Source organism: Phaseolus vulgaris, chromosome 3, assembly GCF_000499845.2.
Source record: "Phaseolus vulgaris cultivar G19833 chromosome 3, P. vulgaris v2.0, whole genome shotgun sequence".
Lineage (NCBI taxonomy): Eukaryota > Viridiplantae > Streptophyta > Magnoliopsida > Fabales > Fabaceae > Phaseolus > Phaseolus vulgaris.
Genome location: NC_023757.2, coordinates 46,103,496 through 46,128,622, shown reverse-complemented (window position 1 = coordinate 46,128,622; position 25,127 = coordinate 46,103,496). Strand labels below are relative to the sequence as shown.

Sequence of the window (25,127 nt, the reverse complement as noted above, 5' to 3'; positions counted from 1 at the left end):
CATAGGTAACAAACAGGTAACAGATAACAGAGAAGTCATAGGTAACAAACAGGTAACAGGTAACAGGAAGAACAGGTACCCGGTAGAACAGGTAGCAGGTAACACGTAACATGTAACAGGTAACAGGTAGCAGGTAACATGTAACAGGTAACATGTAACATGTAACATGTAGCAGGTAGCATGTAATGTAACAAGTAATGTAACAGGTAACAGGTAATGTAACAGGTAGCAAAGAGCATGTAGCAGGTAGCAGGTAACAGGTAACATGAAATAGGTAACAGGTAACAGGAAGCAGGTAGCAGGTAACAGGTAACATGTAACAGGCAACATGTAACATGTAACATGTAACATGTAACAGGTAACAGGTAACAAGTAGTAGGTAACAGGTAGTAGGTAGCAGGTAACATGTAGCAGGTAGCAGGTAACAGGTAACAGATAACAAGTAACAGGTAGCACGTAACAGTTGTAACACGTAATGTAACAGGTAACAAGTAATGTAACAGGTAACATACATGGTAACGGATAGGGTAGCATACATGTAACACGTGTAACAGGTAACATATAAGGTAACATACATGGTAACGGATAGGGTAGCATACATGTAACAGGTGTAACAGGTATAACAGGTAAAAGGAATAAGGTATAATTAGTATAACAGGTAACAGATAATAGAGAAGTCATAGGTAACAAACAGGTAAAAGATAACAGGAAGAACAGGTACCCGGTAGAACAAGTAGCAGGTAGTAGGTAACAGGTAACAGGTAGCAGGTAACAGGTAACAAGTAGCAGGAAGCAGGTAGCAGGTAATGTAACAGGTAGCAGAGAGCATGTTGCAGGTAACATGTAACAAGTAACATGTAACAGGTAACATGTAGCAGGTAGCAGGTAGCATGTAGCAGGTAATGTAACAAGTAGCAGAGAGCATGTAGCAGGTAGCAGGTAGCAGGTAACAGGTAACAGGTAGCAGGTAACATGTAGCAGGTAACAGGTAACAGGTAATAGGTAGCACGTAACAGGTAACAGGTAGCAGGTAAGGTAACAGGTAATGTAACACGTAATGTAACAGGTAACAGGTAATGTAACAGGTAACATGTAATATGTAATGTAACATGTAATAGGTAACAGGTATCAAGTGGGGGGAGTTAGGCTGGTCTTGGAGGTTAGGGTGGAGAAGGGCTAGATTTGAGTGGGAAAATTCTGTAGAGGAAGAAATGATGAACCTCATTACAAGGAAGACTTTGAACAAAGATTCTGAGGATACTATTGAATGGAGCGGGGATCCCAAAGGTGTTTTCTCTGTCAAATCTGCATACCTTACTTTGTGTAATTATTCCAATGGCAGCTTGCATAATGTTTTTTCGTTGTTGTGGCAAGTCAAAGCGGTACCCAAAGATTTATGCACGGTATGGAGGGCTCTAATTGGGAGGTTACCAACGTATGATAATATCATCAGGAGAGGTATAGTTGTCAATTCCCCTCTGTGTGTTTTTTGTAGGGTAGCTGATGAATCAGCTCAACATATTTTTATGACGTGTCTGGTTGCACAACGGATATGGGGTCTTTGTCTAAGGTGGATGGGTATTGTGTCTGTTCAGCATAAGGATCTCTTAATTCATTTTGAGAGTTTCCATTTAATTCACTTAAATAATAAGCATAATCAAGTCTGGAAGGGGCTCTGGGTGGCAATCATTAGAAGCATATGGGATCAGAGAAATTTAATTGTGTTCAAACAAGGGATACCGGATGCTGAAGAAGTATTCCATTCAGCTCAATTGGCCACGTGGTTATACTTGAAGTTTGGTGCGGGTTCGTTTACCTTTTCCTACTCAGATTGGATTCTTAATCCAAGCATTTGTCTGCAAAGCTGCTGATATGAAGGTGGTGTGTTAGCTGAATGGTTGGCAGGTGCGGTGGAAAGGATGTCAAAAGTTACAGGGTTCAGGTTTAAAGAGAAGTATGGGGGAAGCAGGGTGGATTATGAGCTATTCTTGTGTTGCTGCAGTAAAGGAATTGGTAATTCTGGTTGGAGTAATTTTTGCTTGCAGTTTTTCCGGAGGACGTGAGGATCGGAAATCAGGTGCCATTGGTTCAGAGTAGGAGCTGGCTCAAGGTGCTGTAGCAAGGTTGTTTTGGTGCAAGGTGGATTCCAGGAACTCTGTTGCAGTAGTTGGGGTGACAAGCCGTGTGGAGGTGTAGATGGAGGTGTAGATGGGAGCGTGAAGAAGCTGATCTGTGATAGACAATGCTCGTTGGCCGTCCAGATTTATCCATATCAAGGGGCATACAAGAAACTTGTGCTGGAGGTAGCATATGAAGACACTAACAAAAGAGGCTAAGTGGTCAAGATTTGGGTTTCTCTGAAGATGTGGTTAAATAGGTAATGTGGGGTCATCTGAAGTAAGTAAAGCTAGGATCTGTTTGTTCTGCTACATCACTAGAATGTATATTTACCCTTATCTTGAACTACTTGGTTTTTGTATATGGGTTGGGGTACCCCTGAAGTACCCCTTTTATTCTATTTTATTCTTTGCTGACCAAAAAAAAAAAGTAACAGGTATCAAGTAACAGGTAGCAGGTAACAGGTAATGATGGAGGACACAAATCCATCAGGTAATGTAACAGGTAACATGTAACATGTAACATGTAACATGTAGAATGTAGAATGTAGTAGGTAAGAGATAACAAGTAAGAAGTAGCAGGTAATAGGTAGCAAGTAACAGGTAATTGGTAGAACAGGTAAAACAGGTAGCAAATAACTTGTAGAACATGTAAAACAGGTAGCAAGTAACTTGTAGTAGGTAGCTGGTAGAGCAGGTAAAATAGGTAGCAGGTAGAACATGTAACAGGTAACAAGTAGTAGGTAGAACAGGTAGCACGTAAATGGTAACAGGTAACACATAAGGTAACATACATGGTAACGGATAGGTAGCAGACATAACACATATGGTAACGGATAGGGTAGCAGACATGTAACACGTGTAACAGGTAACATATAAGGTAACATACATGGTAATGAATAGGGTAGCAGACATGTAACAGGTGTAACAGGTAAAAAGAATAAGGTATAATTAGTATAACAGGTAACAGATAACAGAAAAGTCATAGGTAACAAACAGGTAACAGGTAACAGGAAGAACAAGTAGCAGGTAGAACAGGTAGCAGGTAGAACAGGTAATAGGTAGCAGGTAACAGGTAGCAGGTAACATGTAACAGGTGTAAGAGGTAGCAGGTGTAAAAGGTAGCAAGTGTAAGAGGTGGCAGGTAACGGGTAATAGGTAACGGGTAACAAGTACCAGGTAGTAGGTGTAACAGGTATAACATGTAAAAGGAATAAGGTATAATTAGTATAATAGGTAACAGGTAACAGAAAAGTCATAGGTAACAAACAGGTAACAGGAAGAACAGGTAGCCGATAAAACAGGTAGCAGGTAACATGTAACATGTAGCATACAAGGCAACAGACATGGAACAAGTATAACTGGTAAAAGGTATTAGATATAACTGGTATAACATGTAACAAACGAGTAACAAAAAAGTAACAGGTAATAGGTAACACATGTAATAGGTAACAGATAGGTAGCATGTAGGTAACAGGTAACACACAACTAACACAAGGTAATAGAAAGAACAAATAGCAGGTAACATATAACATGTAACAGACAAGGTAACAGACATGTAACAAGTATAACAGGTAAAAGGTATAAGATATAACTGGTATAACAGGTAACAAACAAGTCACAAAAAAGTAACAGGTAATAGACAGGTAATAGGTAACATGTAGCAGATAACAAGTAACCGGAAATAGGTAGCAGGTAACACACAACTAACACAAGGTAACACATAGGTAACAGGTAATAGATAACATACATGTAACATGTAACAAGTAGCAGTAACAAGTAACATAGCCGGTAGAACAAATAGTCACATGTAACTAATAACAGGTAGAACATGTAACAAATATAAAGTATAATAGGTAACAAACAGGTAAGGTAATAGGTAACGGGTAACATACAGATACTAGATAACAAACAAATAATAGACAATTAACAAACAAATAACATGTAATAGATAGGTAACAGGTAACCGGTAGTAGATAACAAGTAAGTGAATATATTCTTCTCTCATTTTACACATATATTGACTAGATTGGACTTTCTATTGACTAGATTGGACTTTCTGAGTTATTTTTTTATAATAGTTTATCAATTTTTATGGTCAACCGATTCACAGTATCCATGAGTATAAATTCTAACCCTATTTCTTTTTTCTTTCCTTTTACTATTATTTCTTTAAAACTTTCACTATCCCATGTCATGAAATTATTTATCCTTTATTTTAGTGGAAAAATCAAGCTAATGGATTAAAATCCTAACTCGGATTGTCTTAAAAAAATGGGTTAAATTAACATATCTACTGAGTCAATATTGTTTTACCCACAATTACAAGTTTGCACCTTATCCACCCCATTGCACACTCTTTTTTTTTTCTCTAATAAATTATACAACAATAATTAAAATTCATATAAAATTAATAAATTGAAAACATTTATAAAAAATTTTAACATAATAAGGTACTTAATCTTTACAAAATACACTACTTAATAAAAATAAAATAAGTTTGTTACAAACAACAGAAAAATAAAAATAAATTATTAATTATTAATAAATAAATAAATGAATGTATTCTTCTCTTATTTTGCACATATATTGATTGGATTGCAGAGTTATTTTTGGTAAGAATATATATATATATATATATATATATATATATATATATATTTATTGCTTGATAATAATAACCGTTGATAAAATTTTTTGGTCAACCGATTCACAATATCCTATATGAGTATAAATTCTAACTCTATTTTTTTTTTCTTTCCTTTTACTATTATTTCTTTAAAACTTTCATTATCCCATGTCATGAAATTCTTTATCCTTTATTTTAGTGGAAAAATCAAGTTAATGGAATAAAATCCTAACTCAGATTATCTAAAAAAAATAGGTTAATTTAACAAATCCACTAAGTCAATATTGTTTTACCACCCACAATTACAAGTTTGCACCTTATCCTCCCTATTGCACACTTTTTTTTGTTTTCTCAAATAAATTATACAACAATAATTAAAATTCATATAAAGTCAATAAATTGAAAACGTTTATAATAAGTTTTAACATAGTAAGGTACTTAGTCTTTACAAAATACACTACTTAATAAAAATAAAAATAAAATATTAATTATTAATTATTAATAAATAAATATATTCTTCTTTCATTTTGCACATATATATTAACTTGATATGACAATTAAATTTGAACATATAATTTAATCTCAACCTAAGGGAATTCTGCTCTGTTGAATCCCAACCGCTAAAATTGCTTTTGTAATTTACACAATTTATTTATAGCTAATTTTTTTTATAACTAACAAATATAGTTTATCTTATAACTAAAAAAATAGACACTATAATAATTAAATAATAAATTTAAAATAAATAATTTATTAAAACAAAATTTACTTCTTAAACTTTTTTATGATTATGTTTATTAATTGTTATATATTATTTAAATTAAAAAGTTATCAATAACTATATTATTTTAAATTTTATAATAAGTACATTAACTTTTTTATACATACAAGGAATGGTTCCTGCAAGTTTTCTTTACAACACAGGAAAAAAATCACTAGTTTAAAATTGGGAAAAAATTGCATCTTTCTAACAATTAGGAAAAACATTTCAACCTATATATGTGTCTTTAGCTTATCCTTTTGTACTTTCCACAATCATATAATTAATGTTAATAGATTTAATTGTTTTCATAAAAAAATAATTAAATAAATACTAATTTAAGAGATTAAAATAAATAATTATTATATTAACTAAATTAAATATTATTTTATAAACTAAAAAAAATTAATATTTAAAATATTTTTTATTATTAATAAAAATTTATATAATAGTTTCTAAATTAGTATATAAAATTAATTACTAAAATTTTAGCTAATAACTATTTTTTATCAACTACTTTATAATTTTGTATTAATAATATAAACTATTTTATATACTAATAATTTTTGAATCTCTATAATATTATTTAACTTAATCTAATTATTTTTTATCTTTAAATTTAGTTATTAGTTAATAATTATCTCGTAATACATTTCTAGGTAAAAATAACAAAGATGATAAGATAAAGATGGTAGAAGTAAAAATTCTACATTAAATGTGTATTAAAGTTTTGTTAGAAATATCTCTATAGATGAATGTGATAAATTTTGTTATCACTCACTACTTGTATGAGTTAGTCATTTTTATGCTTTAATTTTACTTTATTACGTAATTTGTGAAAGTCTGTGGAAATTTTTAATTGTGTGTATATTGATTGCGTTGAACAACAAAAGGCGATATCCATGGTTTGAGTGTCTGAGTGAGAGGAAAACGAAGAGTTGAATGTGATGAATAAAAATATGGAGACAATGAACCTTATCATCTTTGTCTACTCCTTTTGGTCCCTTGGTCTCCTTCTTCAACATTCATAATCTATATCAAATCATTTTCTTTTCAACCTTATTACCCTCTTCTCATTCATCTATGGAAACACATTTTCAATTACTAATAATTTTTTTTATTTCGTTGACTTCCATACTCGACTCATTGTTACCATCTATTATTCTGCAATTTCTAAAAACATATCAATCAAATTAACTATGATGACAAAATCACATCAATTTTTATTTAATGATTTTTTATAGTAAATTATATCTAAAAAAATAAATTAAATAATAATAATTGTTTAGCAAATAAATAATAACTTACATATCTTTTTTCTTTAGCAACTCCCTTTAAATTAAGACATCTCTTATAGATGTAACTTACATTAGTTGTTTTATATATTAAAAAATGTAATACGTACTTGTTATTAATTATCACTAAACAATTTCCAATTAATCTTGCTTTAATAAAAGAAATTATAAGAAATTTCAAAAGTTCAGAATTTTATATTTTTAATTTAGATTTAATTATGAAACATGAGAAAATTTATTGTTTTAATGAGAACAAAAATATTTTATATTCTTAAAGTTGGATTGTTTGGAGTTACTTAAAAAAAAACTGATAAATTTTTAAACAATTATAAAATGTCACAGAAATCACTCCAATGAAAGAGTTGATTCAAGAAACTCTGAAGCAACCACAATTTAGTTCACATGTATTTTAAAGAGGTTTTATTTTTTTTTATCAATCAACAACAAAATATTTTTTTTAAATATCACCTCAGAGTTCGAACAAATTACTTTCAATCTCAAATGGTAGAATTATCTACTCATGTTGGTCATTACAAGCATGAAAAACAAGAAAAGAAGATCTAGGATGTTTGTCCTTGACGGTCATATACTTTAGGGTTTCAAACACCTTCTATATTCCCAATTGCCTGGGTGAGATTAAGCTCACTTGGACGAGATCCTTTTGAAATTTCTGGCTTGGACGAGTGCTGGAGCATTCCAACTTTCGCTTTTTAGCTTTCTTTATTATCCGTTTGCCATTTCATCTTCATTCTTCCCTATAATAAAATTAACACAAGAGGTTTAACTTTCTTTTCTCAATTTCATTTTTACTATTTTATCATAATTCCATCCTCCCTTTACATGCACTTATCAACTAGTTTCTCATACAACATTTGCTAAGCAATTTATTTTAATCAACTAGTTTATTAGCTTCCATCAATTAACTTATACACAAATTTCATCAAACACCATGTATTGTAGATTTTGTCTATTTGTATCAGCATATAGTAGAATTTATTTGGGGAATTGTATTATTTTATAATTTTAACATATTTTGATAAATTTCACGAAGAAACATACATAATAAAGTTTTTAATTTATTTTAAAATATATACAATCTATAATATAAATTATTGTGTAATAAGTTTATTATATATATACACACTTAGTTAAACTACTTAATCCTAAAACTATCACATTTTTATTTAAAAATATTTATTTATAATAATAAATTATCTCATAATTAGTTATTTGTTCACAGTTTGAGTAACATTCTTTCGAAGTCACCGATTAATAGTAGCTAGTAATAATGAAATAAATGTTGATTTTTTTTCAATAGTCTCGCAATATTTATTTCACCTCTTACCAACTCTAAATATTTTCTTGACTTAATTTTCTTAATTTAAAATGGAAAAAGTTACTGGATTAAGAGTGAAAACCAAACAGGGATAATTTTATTTATTTTTCAAAAAATTGTAAAAAAATATTACCAGTAGTTAGTAATTTTTCCTGATGAAGAAAGATAACTTAAAAAGAAAAAAAGAAAAGAAAGACAAAAGCAAAACTTCAAAGAAACAAAAAAACTAAAGCCGATGAATTGAAAAGCATTTAATAAGTGGAAATTATGTGGACTAAACCGTGCTCATCATGTCAGTCAACTAGGAATGGATTTTGTTCTTTGATTAGATTCTTTTCTACTTTAGAGAGCTCATTTCATAAAATTTGTGTGGCAATTAAGGAAGTTGTAAATGGAATTCACTGTAAAAAAATTATTAAATAAAAAATAATTAATTATTATATTAATTAAATTAAATATTATTATAAAAAAATATTAATATTTAAAATAGTTTTTATTATTAATAAATAGTTTCTAAAATTATATTTAATTAACTATCAACCGCAACATCTAAATTATAGTGATCATCTTATTGGTCTTTCTCTACTTATAAAAGATTTGGTCTTTTACTATTCATAAAAGTATATTTTATTTTTAAATTAATAAGATAATTTAAATTTATTGAATTTTAAATGCTTATTTAAATAAATCATTTTAAACGTCGATACAGATTTTTTTTTATGTTGATCAAAATTAGGTTAACATAGATTGGGATTATTTTTTACGAGGTTATTGGTTGGATGTTTTTTTTGTTGAGTTTGTTAAAAATATCAACTAAAAAAATCACTTATTTGACATTAGAAGAAAAAAAATTAGTTAACTTTGGTTGAAAAAAATTCCTAGTTAGGATAGAAAAATAATTCTAATAAACTTTTGATAAAAAAAAATAGTGCTATGATAAAATAAAATCACCACAACCATAGACAAAACGGTAAATATAAAATTTGTATGTAGAGAATAAATAAGTTTGAATATAATGAGGTTGAATGATGCTATAAAAAGAGTGTGGCGCTCCATGTAGATAGTCATCATTGGAAAAATTTGGTGTTAGAGAAATAATATTACTTTTAGAAATGTTAGGTACGATTTTTTTAATTTTTTTACTCTTGAAATCCTGATCATGGATTACTGGTAACAAAAATTACTAAATTTTTGTTACTCCAATTGGAATTCTGAATTCCAATGTTTGAAATCTATGAAAAACATATATGGTACATAAAAATCAATGATTTTTTTAGCATAGATATGATTTCTACAAAGTGATGAAATATTTATATAAAAAAAATATGTGTTTTTTTGACTTGTACTAAACTTCTCCTAGATTAAATAATTTCTCTAGTCAATATGGGATTTCTAATACACCCACGTCACGATATGTCCAACACAAACACTCGCTAGGATATATTCAAAATAACTCTGATATTATATTACGAAGTGAACTTTTTTTCTTTTTTTTTTATAAAAGTTTTCATGTTAGGCATCACTATGCAACTTGACATTTCAGCTAGGCTGACACCTCAAATAATAACAATCATCTGTCATCACATGAAAAAAGTATTATTAAAAAATAAAAATAAAAAAAATACAAAAATATGGGGGACTAGACCAAAACCCACATGTTAACAAAAACGATACATAGGTAGACTATACCTATTCATAAAGACTCCATAAAACCGGCTCAATGAGATGAAGTTTGCAGTCATTTATATACAATAAAAGACTTTAATCTTTAATCGATGTGAGATGTCCAATATAAACTCAAAGCTTAGAGTCTTGGAGGCAGACAAATTGTGCAATGATGAGAGTAATTAGTTTTTTTTTTTAAAAAATGTATTGGAATTAAGTTAGAATTATTGATAATGTTATATAAAGTTTGCATTTGTGAGCACAAAGCACGAGAATTGGTGATGGATCCAATGCAACTTTGTGATTATGTGAGCATTATTGCCAAGACACAAGGGTCAAACATGAAACATGAGTAAATCACTTTTTAAGCTGCTAATGCCTACTCAAACTCGTCTCACTTAGCGGCTATCATCTCAACACCTACAAACTCACCTCGTGCTTCACGACTCAGTTATTATTATTATTTCATGCATTTTTAACCTTCAATTTGATCTTTGACGCAGGTTTAAGACGTTTGTTTTATTTGATCGTGAAAAAATAACGACACTGGAAAAATAATGTGTTCGTTACATGTATGAGTTCCTTCTTAACCCGAATAAAATTTATGAATATAAAAGTTGAAAAATTATTTATATGTTTTGAATATTTCTCTTATTTATGTTTTACTATCCTTATATGACTCAAAAGAAGACTGAATCACACTTTAATAATGTGTTATAAATAATTTAAATTAATTATGTCAAAAGACTAATAAGTCAACTGATAATACATAATGTAATAATTTATAGTTAGGGAGATGAGATGAATTCCACACAGTGCATCTTGGACCAGCCGCCATACACATTATCCTAAGTTTGCAATGTGAGAAGTTTCCTCTCACAAAATAGCACCAAGACCTTATGCAATATATTATTTTAAAGTATTTAAGCATGATTTCACGTTTGTACCATCGTTGAAAACGGTAACAAAGTAAAGATTATCTTTGCAAGTGGCTCAGAAATGAAAACTCAAAACAGAATCCAGCCGTAGGAATTTATTTTGGGATTCGCCTCAGTACTGTTTATTGGATGAAAAGTTTAGGATGTTCAAATATTTTTTAAAGACTAAAAAGAAGACATTTTAATTTGTAGGATTAAAAGAAAAAGTGACCAAGTTTAAATGATTAAAAACATATTTAAGTGGAAAAATAAAAAGTATACAGTTTTAAATTTAGTTATTTTGAAATAAATTTTATATAATTAGTAAATGAGTCTATTCGCGTACCCTAATAAAGGTCATCACATAACTGTATAAGCGCGGGAAAAGACGGAGAAAGGTGAAGTAAGCAATTTGCTTTAATCATTACTTACTTCCTCACTTTTACTGAAATATTCTTTAGTATTTTTTTTTTCATACTTTTAACCAGTTTTTTAGAATTCACGTCAATACATTCTTCCCCACCTTTGTATATAGAAATGGTAAAAAGTCGATTTAATTTTTTTTAAAAAAATTAAATAATCTTAAATGAAACTTATTTTCATATAATCTTACTTGAACTCTACCTCATTTATTTTCTTTTAATCAAAATATTTTTATTATTTTTCAACTGTTTCATCATATTTAAAGTGCGTGTAAGAAGATTGACAAAAAAAATTCATTATATTTTGAATCCTTTGATATGAAGTTTTTTTTTTTACTCTATTTTTACATTGGATGTTTTTTATTTATTTTGTGACTTTCCAAAAATGAAAGAAAAAACAAAAACCCAACTACTATTAATAAAAACATCACAAAATTTATCTCAACCACCAATCACCACGACCAGTACTTGAAAATAAAGAAAAATGCACTACACAATCATACCCGTAAAGATAAATATCATAAAGATAAATAGAGGTGGAGGAGGAAGATATGGAAGTGCAGAAAGAGTTTGTTTTTTAAAAATATTAAAAACGGAATATGAAGCCCAGCCCACATAGCAAACTTAGCCCAACTTATGTATCTCGAGGTCCAGTCCAGAAAAAGTGAAAGTGGAAATATCCTAAAATAAGAAGAGAAGTTTGGATTTAGATAAGGTTATAAAAGAGTATCCTGGAAGTGGTTACTAGCGAAAGCACTCCAATGGCTGCTCCACTGTCGACCGTTGTGGATGTGTATTTCACAGACACCAAAAGAACGAGACTGAGCGGCAGCACCCCTTGTAGGCAAAAAGGCATTAGAAAATGTTTCATACACTGCACCACTTCAAATTCCACTCCAGAAGCTCCTCCCACACCAACTTCAGACAACAACAAGAAGAACACTTCCTTATCCGACCAACTCGCACCCCTTGCCAACAAAACCCTATCCACTGTCACACCAGACCAATCCTATGCCTTTTCGAACTCAAAATCCACTTGGGTCAATCCCACCAAAGCAAAGCGCACTGTGTTATCCTCTGAGAGACAAAAGCGCGCTACTTACTCGCACAGTCCACAGTTGAGAGATTTGAAACGCTTTGCTCACAAACTCAACGAGTGTGGTTCCTCTGAAGATGAATTCTTGCTTTGTTTGGAGGATATTACACGCCCTCTTACTAGAGAACACGTGTTGTTGATACTCAACACCTTGAAGCAATGGCAAAAGACTCATCTTTTTCTGAATTGGATCCAGACCCAGAATTTGCTTCCCATGGAAACCATCTTCTACAATGTCACAATGAAGTCTTTGAGGTTTGGGAAACAGTTTGCGCTGATAGAAGAACTTGCACACCAGATGATCGACACTGGGGTTCCACTGGACAACATCACTTACTCCACCATCATCTCGTGTGCCAAGAAGTGTAGCCTCTTTGACAAGGCTGTGCACTGGTTTGAGAGGATGTACAAGACTGGTTTGATGCCTGATGAGGTAACTTACTCTGCTATTTTAGATGTTTATGCTAGGTTAGGCAAGATTGAAGAGGTGATAAGTTTGTATGAGAGAGGTAGAGCAACTGGGTGGAAGCCTGATCCCATCACATTCTCTGTGTTGGGAAAGATGTTTGGGGAGGCTGGCGACTATGATGGCATTAGATATGTGTTTCAGGAGATGGAGTCTGTTAGGGTGCAGCCTAATTTGGTTGTGTATAACACCTTGCTAGAGGCACTGGGAAAGGCTGGCAAGCCAGGGTTCGCAAGGGGTCTGTTTGAAGAAATGATTGAGTCAGGGATTGTGCCGAACGAGAAGACACTGACGGCAGTTATTAAGATATATGGAAAGGCCAGGTGGTCTAGAGATGCTTTGGAGTTGTGGCAACGAATGAAGGAAAATGGCTGGCCTATGGATTTTATCTTGTATAATACGTTGCTGAACATGTGTGCAGATGTTGGACTGGTGGAGGAAGCTGAAATTTTGTTCAGGGACATGAAGCAGTCTGCACATTGCCAGCCAGACAGTTGGAGTTACACGGCAATGCTCAACATATACGGGAGTCAAGGAGATGTCGACAAGGCAATGAAATTGTTTGAAGAGATGTGCAAATCGGGTGTTGAACTCAATGTGATGGGGTTTACTTGTTTGATTCAGTGCTTGGGAAGGGCTATGGAATTTGATGGATTGGTAAGAGTTTTTGATTCTTCAGTTGAGAGAGGAATTAAGCCAGATGATAGGCTATGTGGTTGCTTGCTATCTGTTGTGTCTCTCTCTCAGGGTAGCAAGGATGAGGGAAAAGTCCTTGCTTGTTTGCAGCAAGCTAACCCAAAATTGGTTGCCTTTATTCAATTGATTGAAGATGAAAAAACTAGTTTTGAGACTGTCAAGGAAGAGTTCAAGAGAATCATGAACAGCGCAGTGGTTGAAGTGAGAAGACCTTTCTGTAACTGCTTGATTGACATATGTAGAAACAAAGATCTTCTAGAGAGAGCACACGAGCTACTCTACTTGGGAACCTTGTATGGATTATACCCAAGTTTACACCACAAAACTTCTGAGCAATGGTGCTTGGACGTTAGATCATTATCAGTTGGTGCAGCTCTAACTGCACTTGAAGAGTGGATGTGGACACTCACCAAAATTGTTAAGCGGGAGGAGACACTACCAGAGTTATTCCTTGCCCAAACTGGTACTGGTGCTCATAAGTTTGCCCAAGGACTCAATATTTCTTTTGCCTCTCATTTGAGGAAGCTAGCTGTTCCATTTACGCAGAGTCAGGAAAAAATTGGCTGTTTCACTGCAACTAGAGAGGATTTAGTCTCTTGGGTGCAATCAAACTCTACGGCAGCTGCTACAGCTACATAGATGATGGTAGCTCAAGTGACATTCACGTTGTACGATATGGCTAAAACATAATAGTATAATGATACTCGCAGATCTACTTATCACTTGCAAGGCCAAGATATGAAGTCTTGAAGCCAGAGATGGGATGTATAATCTTCCGTTCATTTCTTACAATGTAAACACATCCTGAAATTTACTGTTCTTTTTTGTTTCCCTTCATTTTATATAAACCACCTTCAAGTTTGGGGGAGAGGCTGGATGCATGCTGCCTTGAATAAGTCATTATGAAAATTGGCTAGACTCCTATCTCCCTTGCTAAATTGCACTCATTACTAATAAATTGAGATAATCTGTAGTGATATTTTCATTGTACGAGATTTTAGTCATTACAATTATTTAGTTATTTTTAAAAAAATGTTAATCTTTAAAAGTTATGGATGGATGAGATGTATTCGCTGTCAAATCCTCTGATAAGAGTAAAATTGTTATGATTCGATGTCAAGGAGTCTCCTAAGTAAAACAGAGAGGAAAGAAAGGAATACTTCTTACCTAATTCTTTACCGAAGACTCCTACAACAACTTTCTAAAAATTGGACACGCCACTTCAACATTCATGTGGTAAATAAAATATGCTAAATATAATTAACCTGTCTTCACTCTTCTATATCTTTCTTTCCCATGTAATGCTTCACACACCCCTCGTTGTACATTTCATTGACCTTGTCTTGAGCTTCCTGATTGGACCCTTTGATGGACTGTAGAGATTAGAGAAATAGTTGCTGGATTTCTAACACTACTATCATGCTCCCCCATGCGAGTGTATACATGGGTATTTCACAAATTTGCTTCACAACTTACCCAAAATTTCTCTCGAATTACTTCTCATCTATATATTTAATTTTAATCACTTATCTCTATTCATACTGGTTTAACAGATGTTAGAAGCAATTGGATTTTTCGTCACTAATTTTCGTGTGGCCATTTTCACTCTGCATTGTGTAATGCAATGCACTGGTCTCTAATTCGGAATAATCATTTTAATTCTCAATGGTGGAAATCCACTCTCCGTTACAGATCGTCATTTCTGTCGAGTTCAATCAATACAATTGTATCCCCACCCCACCCATTTACACCCATTTCTTGGCTGTGGAAGTAAACAAAAGAAATGAAAAATTAAAACTAACAGAAGGGGTCTTGGCTATGCAAAATTTCTATAATTTATCATCTCTACAGCTGCAAAAAAAGGGAGGGTGATATAATAGAGCTGAGGATGGAAAAAGAAGCAGTAGTTTCGCTTCGTTTTCATTTTGAACTCATCAATAGAATTCACAAGGCCCATCTGCAATGATGCCTGTTCTTAGCTCATACCAAATTGCATTTAGCTTTCTTTAATTTTGAACAGAGCTATAGGGGTAGCTTTTTGCCAGTAAAATCTGAGATTCCTCAGTAGATAATGTTTAATTTTGCAAGATCGCGAAAAACACACCCAGACCCATGAAAAATGGACCGGCTTTGAAACTCCAGCACTGGCTTCATGGCACACTCGGGTGCAAAAATGTTATCACATGTATAAGCCAACAAGTTGAAGGTCTCACTGTCTCACGGATATTTTCCTGACGATTTCCAGATTCTCCCTTCAAGTGATATCACCATGACAGTAACATCATCGTGATACTTCCTCCGATCTCCTTGTGGTATATCAAGCAATTCATGAAAATCCATTCCTGGCACAAATCAATCCAAAATAACCTATAAATGCGGTTTGTGTGTGTATATAATAGTAGGCAAGTCAAAAGTTTCTACTAGAAATGAAATTAACATATTCCTTGCATCAACCATTTTCTTGTGTTAGCCTCATTTCTTGATTAATCTCCAACCCAGGCAGGTTGTAAAATGAAAAAGACCCCCACTAGCATCAAACATATTTCAAAATCAGTTTTCACCAAATACAAGAACCTAACAAACGCAGAAAAAATATACCAGACAGACACGATAATTTCCTGAATTTAAAGTTGTTACCTCACCCTAACTCTCGAAGCATATGATCGGCATATTTAAAGCAGAACGATGAATCAGGGTATTCACTAAAATAGTCCTTTCTGAAATTGGCTTTATCAAACTCAAGTCCACAGAAGTGATGGGGTTTTAATGAAAGTATATTATATGAATATGAAATAACTGCCACCTTTCTAAAGAATGACAATTACGAAGTAGATCTTGTGCAAAAGCTACGAACTAATAAAGCAGTGGACAAGACGTTCTAGAGAGAAAAAAAATATAATCTACCTCCCACTAAGACAACACATTTCTCTGAGGAACATAACATTTTAATAGAAAAGCTTGAGAACAAGATGTAAGAAAAAACTATTAATTAATACCAACACCAAATATCAGTAGGGGTTCAAATCATTCAAAATGTACACACTGCAAGGCTTGCTATTTTACTATTAAAATTTGTCATCAGTTCGTTCTTCAAACAAAATATAGTTAAAATATATCTTTAAATAGAGACATGAGTTCATATACAACAAACCAACCAGAAGTTTAATCTTTAAAATTTAGCATGACCATACAGGACATTGCAAAAAGCTTTTAATTTATATATGAAAAAAAAAAGATTTACTAATTAATATTTCACAATTGTGTCACTCAGCAAATTGCACATATTGAACAAGACTGCAAAACAAGAAAGATACAGAAGGTCAGAAGATTCATTTACCAGCTTTCTTAGCTGCACGGAGAAGCACCTCTTCTATTAAATGTTGGGCTGGATCTCCTTCGGGAAACTTTTCCATGAAGCTCTCAACATGAGAAACCACTTCTTCATTGTTTAGATATTGATATAAACCATCAGATGAGAGGATCAGGAACTGATCTCTCTGGCATAATCTATGGTGACGTAGTGAAGGAGAGCAGGAAATATACGGAGCAGTGCCAATATATTCATTTCGAAACATCTCTAGTACTGCATCATTCAGCTTGGGCTATGGAAAAAATCAATCCATACAGTCATGTCAGAATACATTTATATCAAATATGAGAAGTATGCAGCAACCCTAAATAAGATAGAACAAGAAGACTTATAATTTAGCATGTAGATGAGTATCAACATGTGCAGCAGTATCATAAGCACAGCAAATGTGGGTTTCATTACAACAATTGGTTACCAACAAGTGGCTTTATTAAGCAACATGGTCTAGTGTTTAAAGCTTCTCATTCTATCAATTAGGAGTATATTGTGAGACTTGATTCTATATGAGTGTTGGGTATTTTAGAAAAAAATCCCTTTTAATTTTTGTAACTTCCTTGGCTTAGAAAGAAAAAGAAAGCGATCAATTCTCCTAAGACATAAATTCCAACGCACTATAGATTATAGGACACTACAATTTACATCCTATAGAATTCATAAAGAGTCACAAACTTACATAATTTAAAGAAAAAAATTGAAAATATCTGATTTAACATGATAAGTGTTGCAAAATTTGCTATTTCATTTTTGGTTAAGTATTTGACATTGAGATAGATACTTCTATTCTTCACAATAACTATTTGATGAAAATGTTCGGCATACCAAAAATTTACAATAAAAACATAAAAAGATCATGACCAATAAGATGTTTGTGCTTGTGAATATGAAGAGTTAAAAGCACACGTTAGAGTATCTATGGATACAAATATGTTCATGGCTTCAAGCATCTATTTATCTGTGTATATGTGTCGTATGAAGTGACAGCATAACGGGTGAGGTATTCTTGAACATCTATATATAAATAAAAATATGGCTCGTCTCATAGGAGCACGGTCTCACCTAATACACTTCCTAAGCACGCAAACACATCCGTTACCTAAACAAAGAATTCTACCAAGGTAGATGAATAATAAATCTTCATTTGCATTAAAATAAATAATAATTACAGTAAAACATCACTCCGTCCACGATGCACGAACTATGAAAAAAACAGCATATATTATTTTCCCTCTGATGGAAGTAGAAAATGGTCTAGAAGCACACATAAAACTTTGTATTAATAAAACAAAGTATTTTAAAAATCACCTGTTTCAAAAATCCAGCCCCAAATGCTCTGGTGACCTTCAGGCGACCTTTAACTCTATCATTGACTATACATTGGGTATCATCAGGATGCTCGTTTTTAATCCTAATGATTTCCTGCAAAATAACAAGCACCAATTTTCAGACAACTCTTAATCATATCACAAAATGACTGAAGAAAAAGGGGGGGAAATACCAATAAGTACAACCACTAATAAAAGTATACCTTTAGTATGTTCAACTATAACACGAAGACAAAAAATCAAACTTCGTGAAAATATAATAATTACTTAATACTTACTTCTTCAATGCTGGTGCTATGGTCCGTAGAGAGCTGTAATGCCACCAACCTCATTTGTTGAGCATTTGCATTTTGACCCAAACCCAATGACTCCTCAACTATGCTCTCGGCACCGGACTCAACACCTCCCTTGCTTACCGATTCAACACTAGAATCAATATCCTTGGGTTCATAGTGTGCAACAATAGCCCTACTATCCCCAACATTCATCACATACACATCCTCATCCCTCATCAACACAACCAACAAACACGAACCCATCAAAGCAAGCTCCGGATTCGTATCAAGAAGCTTATCCGTCATATCCAAATACGCAACCTCCGAGGCTTGAAGTGCCCGAGACAACGCACTCAAAACAAGTCCATGATCCACAGGACCTACCTTCCGCTTCCTCCCAGAGGGCTTCTCCTTTTCCTTCTCCTCATTACCCAAATTCCACCCCCTCCCTTCACCCTCCTTCTGCTTCGACAACCCCTGCTTCAACTTCGACAGCAACAGCCACCTCCTACTCACAGCAGACCCCGCATTGGCGTTGTTAACGCTCAACGCATCGTCCACGGAAAACGCGAACCTATCCGAACCAGAAAGGTCGAGTCCGTCCTCAGCCAGAAGCTCCCACAGTTTACGCCGTTTACTCTCCGTTCCTTCCACCACGGGATTACTCTCTTGCGGCAACGACTGTTCGTCTTCCAGCTCCCAGAACAAACCTTGAAGCTCGCTGTGAACGGCACGGTAGAGGTGCCCCATCAGAAACTCCGGCGCGTCGGGGCCGTTGAAACCATCGTAAATCCCAACATACAACCAGCCCTGCTCCTCCGACACCACCACGTGGACGCGATCCTCCCCGGCCTTCCCCAAAGCCCACTGCACATTGCCCTCACCACCCCTCGCCTCCGCCGCCGCCTCCTTCTTCTCCGGCACCGGCACCACCCACGGTCGCTTCATCTCCAACGGGTTCCGATTGAACGCCTTCCGGAATCCCGAAATCACCTTCTTCTTCCTGCTCTTCTTACCGTAGAGCCCGCTGAGCGGCGCGGAGAAAGGAACCTCGCCGCCGCCGCCGCCTTCGAGCGCTGGAAGAGGACCGGAGACGGCGTTGGCTTCAATTGGACCGGAGAGGAAGAAGCCGCTGACCTGGAAGGGCTCGCCGCCTCGGGGAACGGGCTGGAGCGGGAGCGCGCTAAACGACGCGGTGCTTTCGAAGCCATTGACGATATTGCCCTTGGTGGTAGCTCCGCCGCAATCGAGGGAGTCTTCGTCAAAGTGAATGACGGTGGTGGGGAGAGAGCTGTTAGCGCTGACGGAGGCTCCGGAAATGGCTTTGAAGCCAGTTTCATGGGATTCGGGTCGGGTTCGGGGATCGTGAGTGGGAGAGAAGCGGAGGGAGGCGGAGGGGCTGAGGAAGCGATCGGAGTGGGTAGGTGAGAGGAAGCGAGCGGAGGATCTGACGTAGCAGAAGGAGTGTCCTAGGGTTTCGTCCAATGGGTCGGTGGCCGTGAATATGACATCCTGGTGGCACGGTTGGTTCCTCCCGTAGCACCAACAGAGGCTTGAAACTCCATTTCCCATCACATTTCACTTCTCTTCACCTCAACTCTTTCTTCTTGTTTCCCCACCCTCCCCCCACTCCCACACCCTCAAATCAATTACAATAAAGACACACCCAACAAACACCTACTTATTTTAACAATTCATTTTGTTTTTTCTTCTGTTTCCGTCTCAAGTTGTTGCCTTGGGTCTCATGTGAGTTGACGGTTATGTCTCAAAAACATCTTATATATAACCTCCCTCACACCTACCATGCCACCTTACTAATATCTTTTTCTATTTCCTTCTTACCCTTATCATCCTTTTTTACTCTTTTCCTCACTCTCTCTCCCTCTCTCAAACACCGTTAAACACTTCAAACGGAACATTCAACACACTACAAAAATACTAGTCAAACCTTTTATACATTATTTCATTATTATAATTACAAATTGCTGTATTTTCTCTTAGTAGAAGGTGCTTCTATTTTTTAATTTCGATGGTTAACAAAAGTGAGATTTTATTTCATCATTATTACTGAGAGTGGTTACCTAAAACCAAAGTTCAAACTGAATAAAAGAAACGTTAGATGACGGTGGAAGCGGTGTTTGCGTGGTGCTCTTAATATGTTAGTTTTGGGGATTGGGTGGGAAAATTTTCAAGGTAAGATTCAAATCAGATTAAGGTCCATTTTTAAGCCCAACCACTTCATTTTCGGTGCTTTTAGTTAACTAAAACATTTGTAAGATACAAAAAAAAATCTAAATCTTTAATACCTGATTATAATGTTCAATTTTTTTTTTAATTATTGTATTACTTATACTATTCAATTTCTATTTTAATATAATATCTCACCTTTGAGTTCAAAATCAAGACTTTTAAATTAATTAATTGAAAAAAATAATAATAATTATCTTAGAGTATGTGTATATTCACCAAAGGAATATATTATTTTACATTTAACTGTATTGAAGTAACTTATTTCTTAAAAATTATCTAAATTTTATTCTTTTTAATTAAATATTAACTTGCCAACAAATTTTAGTAAAAAGTTGGGTTTTATACACTGTCGACGTAATTTTTTATATCATTAGTTAATTTTAAATAACTTTGATCATAATTTTTTAATTAGTTGTTACACAAAATAATAATTTTATAATCTATAACTATATAAAGGAATTATTCCCTACATATTTTTTATTTCTATATTACTTTAACTATATTTAAAGTTAAGAAAATTATAACAATATATAGAGAATATATTTAATATTTTTATTCTACTCTTAATTATATTTTAAAATATATAAAAAGTGATTATTATTTCATTATTTCATAATTTCATAATTAAAAAAAGTAACAATAAAAATAAAAGTACTTATTTAAAAAGGAACAGTACTCAACTTAAGTTACATCACAAAAAAAAAGTACTTCTGATTTATATTAATTTACATTTAAGGTCTTTTTACACATTAAGAAATTATTGTTTTAAGATGAAAATATTTATTTAACACGAATACTTTAACTTTCTCTCTTTGATTTTATACATACTTTGTTAAATATTCTAAGATAATGCAGATGTACTTATGAAAACCTCAATTAACATAAAAAAATTAATACTAAAAGTCTCAATCAAAGTAATTAAATTGAAAGGAATGACAAGTATAACTTAATTAAGATAACTTTTAAACATGATTATTGTTGTATGCCAAAAAAAGCAAATGCATTTTCACAAACATTTTATTCTCATCCTCAGTATAAATTGTTCATTTGCTCATCACATCAGTTACAATTACAAAATCTTATAAAATCGGTTCAAAACAATTTCATTCATTTTTCTTACTTTCTACTCATTTTTTCTACATTCAAAAAACTTTGTTTCTATTTTATTTTATTTTCCACCTCACTCACATTCAAACAAAACATAAAAAAAGAGAAAAAAACATATATTTTTATGGTATGTATTATTAGTCTTATTTTAAAATTAAATTCCATGCCATGAAAACAAGACGTTGATTTCAATTCAAAAATAATCTCAATAATTTCAAAAATATTATTATCTATAAACTTTACCCAAATGTTGGCATTGTATAAACTGATGGAACCAAGAAGCACAAGTTCCAAAATAAACGAAAGAAAAAAAAAATGAGATATCTACATCACAGAGTCGCTATGGAAAATAACTGTGTCATACGAAAAAAATAAGATAATAGAAAAAGTTTATTAAAAAGAAATGATTTGCAATTTGATATAAAAAAAAATGTCTTAATCCTTATGAGTTGATTATAAAAGTGAAAATAGATGTGTTTACACATCCCTTTCATATTGCAACGACAAATTTGTGATGCCGTATCGATAATGCAACATTTAGAAATAAAATATATAGACATATGATGAACTCATTGTTTGACCTATTGAATATTTAAACATCTGAAAGGTAGACTCAATTTATTCAATATTACACTCCAATACATATAAGACAATTTCTTCTCCTCATTTAACGTGTTCAATTTAAAACAATTTGACTATTTTCATATTTTTTATTTTTCAGGAAATTGTTTTCAGACCTTATGCATGATTCAAACCTTCTTATAACTTTTTATTTATTTATTTTTTATTATTATACGTTGCGTCCTTGATGACTTAAACTTGGCAATTAATCACGGTGGAACACGTTTTGCAGTTGTTGTTGATGAAGTTTTGTCATGTCCAGAGTTGTAAATTATTGAAGAACGTTAACATTAGCAAAAATCAAAGATGAATACACTAAAATGCAACATGCAAATTGATTTACGAAGAAATTACGTTGAATCGGTTATGAAGGGGTTTTTATATTATTTTTGTTGGTACCAAAAGACATGTATTTGTTTTGAACATTTGTCGTCATTTTCTTTCAAATGTTTATAGAATAGAAAATAAATTGAATGTTGAACAAGGGGACAAGCAGATTCAAAATTGAAATGGTACAATTTCATTAAAATATATTTGCACGACAAGGGATTGACCAAACTGAATAATTGAATCACCAAATTTGTTATTCAACATCTACTACTGAATTGGTAAACTTGATCCTTAGAAAACAACATTAAAAAGATAGAATAACAATTATTAAGAAATTGTCAATATGGGATCTTCTGGTTTGATGATGAGTAATAATCAATCAACAAACTCTTTCATTATAAATAAGGAATTGAAATAAAATAAATGAGAAGAAAAAAAAGTAAAAAATATAAGGAGAAATATTTCTTCTATTTTTTTTTTACTGAAATCAAAGCAAGGAATCTAAATATATACCTGGAATACACTTATTCTAGACATAATTAAAGAGATATAATATAAAATAAAAACTAATACAAAATATAATAAAAAAGACAAAATAAATATAAGTAAAAAATCAACTAAAAAATATAAAAAATAAAATTAATATTAACTTTTTTTTCTATCTTTATTATCTTGTTAGAATAGCTTTTTATATTATATTAATGAAAATATTAAACTTAATTCAATCTTAACAAATAAACTATATAAATTATAAAATATTTTTATCTTTATTACACATAATATATTCAATAATAATGTGATAATACTAAAAAATTAAATCAAGAATCAATATAATACTACCTAAACAGTCATGTCATTAAATACTCAATTAACACAACTTATTTTTCCTTTTTATCTCTTTTTCATCTAAAAGTGCACGTATGATATATGATTTTTATTTGTTTTTTGTATAAATTGATCAAAGTAGCAAACACTGTGGCAATGACGTGAAGCGAAATTCGACTTTTGTTTTCCAACTTGAGAGGTCGACAAAGGTGTTGTTATCTATCTCCTTCAAATTTGGAACAATGTTTTTTATATGGGTGTAAGGTTTAATATATAACTTGACACACTTATATAGTATTAATTATTGATATTCAAATACCGGAATAGTGAAATAAACTATAGCTGTTTTCAATTTTTGGTTGTTAATAATATATCTAAATCAAACATAAAAAGTATGTGATGTTCAGTTTGATTTAGTTTAAAAGAAAAAAAAAATCGAATCAAACCCAACCTAACCAAATTTATACGTTTGGTTTAATCTTTTACGATTTTTAACTTTAATTTTAATTTTTCTTTTATTAAAGATTTTTTTAAAATTAAAATATAATAAAAAAAAGTATTTTACTCAAAAATTAATAAATATATTAAATGATAAACCAATAAACTAATAAATTCATAATACTAAATATTCAATATTACTAAAAGTTAAAATTTTATATTCCTATACTCTAAAATATCAACAATTACGAAAAATAATTTAATATCCACTTAAAAAACATAAGATTTTGTGCATAAATTTGATCAAGTCCTACAGATTTAAAATAATCAATAGAATAAAAAAAATTAATAAAAAATATCCAAATTTATTAAATACTTAAAAATTAATTAAGTCTATTTTATTCAAATAAACAACAGAATTCATTTTGACAATCTTTTCATCGATTCTAAATACGATTTTTTTAAATTTAAATAATTTTTGGTATAATTATTTTTGAGCAATTTAATGTAATTAAGATGCGTGTAAAATTAATTTCAAGTCGAATTTTTTTAATTTAATCAAAATATGAGTTATATTGAGAGACCTCGACATACTAAGAATTCAATTTTTTTATAGAAAAAAAATAAAGAGATAAAATACTTTAGTAATATTTTTAATGAATTTTTGTTTTATATAATTTTAAAATAGATAAAATATTAAATTTTGTCGAAATTAATTTTAAATAATTGAATGGAATTACAGTGTAGTTCTTAGGTATGTAAAGTTAAAGCATATTAGTTTTTATATATTTGATTACTTTTATTTTTGAAATGAAGAATATTTCCATACGTTGTTAATGGATGAATGATTATAATTAGATATTGTTAAAAAAAAAAAAAAACTGCCCCAACGTTTGATAATTATTATTAAAATAAAAAAAAAGGGGAGACATGATGAGAAACATGGAGGGCGGTGATTGAATGGGGATGAGAGAGTGAGGGATTAGTCAAAAGTTGGACTCTGAACCCTTTTTGTCTCAATCCTAATTTGATTTGGTTTCATCTTATCTTTTATCTTTTGTTTTTGTTTGGTAATGTATCTTAATAATTTACTAATTATTATAGAAAGTCGTGGGCATAGCTTTTTCACTTGGTCAAACAATAATCCACTTTAAACCAATTATTATTAATTAATTCACACAATAATCAAA

The 25,127-nt window shown here is 32.0% G+C and overlaps 2 protein-coding genes across 2 annotated transcripts; one reads left to right on the top strand and one right to left on the bottom strand.

Annotated features, from left to right (window-relative positions):
- Window positions 1–11,848: 11,848 nt before the first annotated feature.
- Window positions 11,849–14,389, top strand: LOC137808174 (pentatricopeptide repeat-containing protein At5g46580, chloroplastic). Its single transcript, XM_068609150.1, has one exon. The coding sequence runs from the start codon at window positions 11,903–11,905 to the stop codon at window positions 14,036–14,038; it is 2,136 nt and encodes a 711-aa protein (XP_068465251.1). The 5' UTR covers window positions 11,849–11,902; the 3' UTR covers window positions 14,039–14,389.
- Window positions 14,390–15,036: 647 nt separating this feature from the next.
- LOC137808175 (protein phosphatase 2C 29) lies at window positions 15,037–20,162 on the bottom strand. The gene is made up of 4 exons (XM_068609152.1): window positions 18,370–20,162; window positions 18,072–18,185; window positions 16,737–17,001; window positions 15,037–15,741 (listed from the first exon to the last, which is right to left on the bottom strand). The coding sequence occupies exons 1-4, from the start codon at window positions 19,936–19,938 to the stop codon at window positions 15,617–15,619; spliced, it is 2,073 nt and encodes a 690-aa protein (XP_068465253.1). The 5' UTR covers window positions 19,939–20,162; the 3' UTR covers window positions 15,037–15,616.
- Between the last annotated feature and the right edge of the window lie 4,965 nt (window positions 20,163–25,127).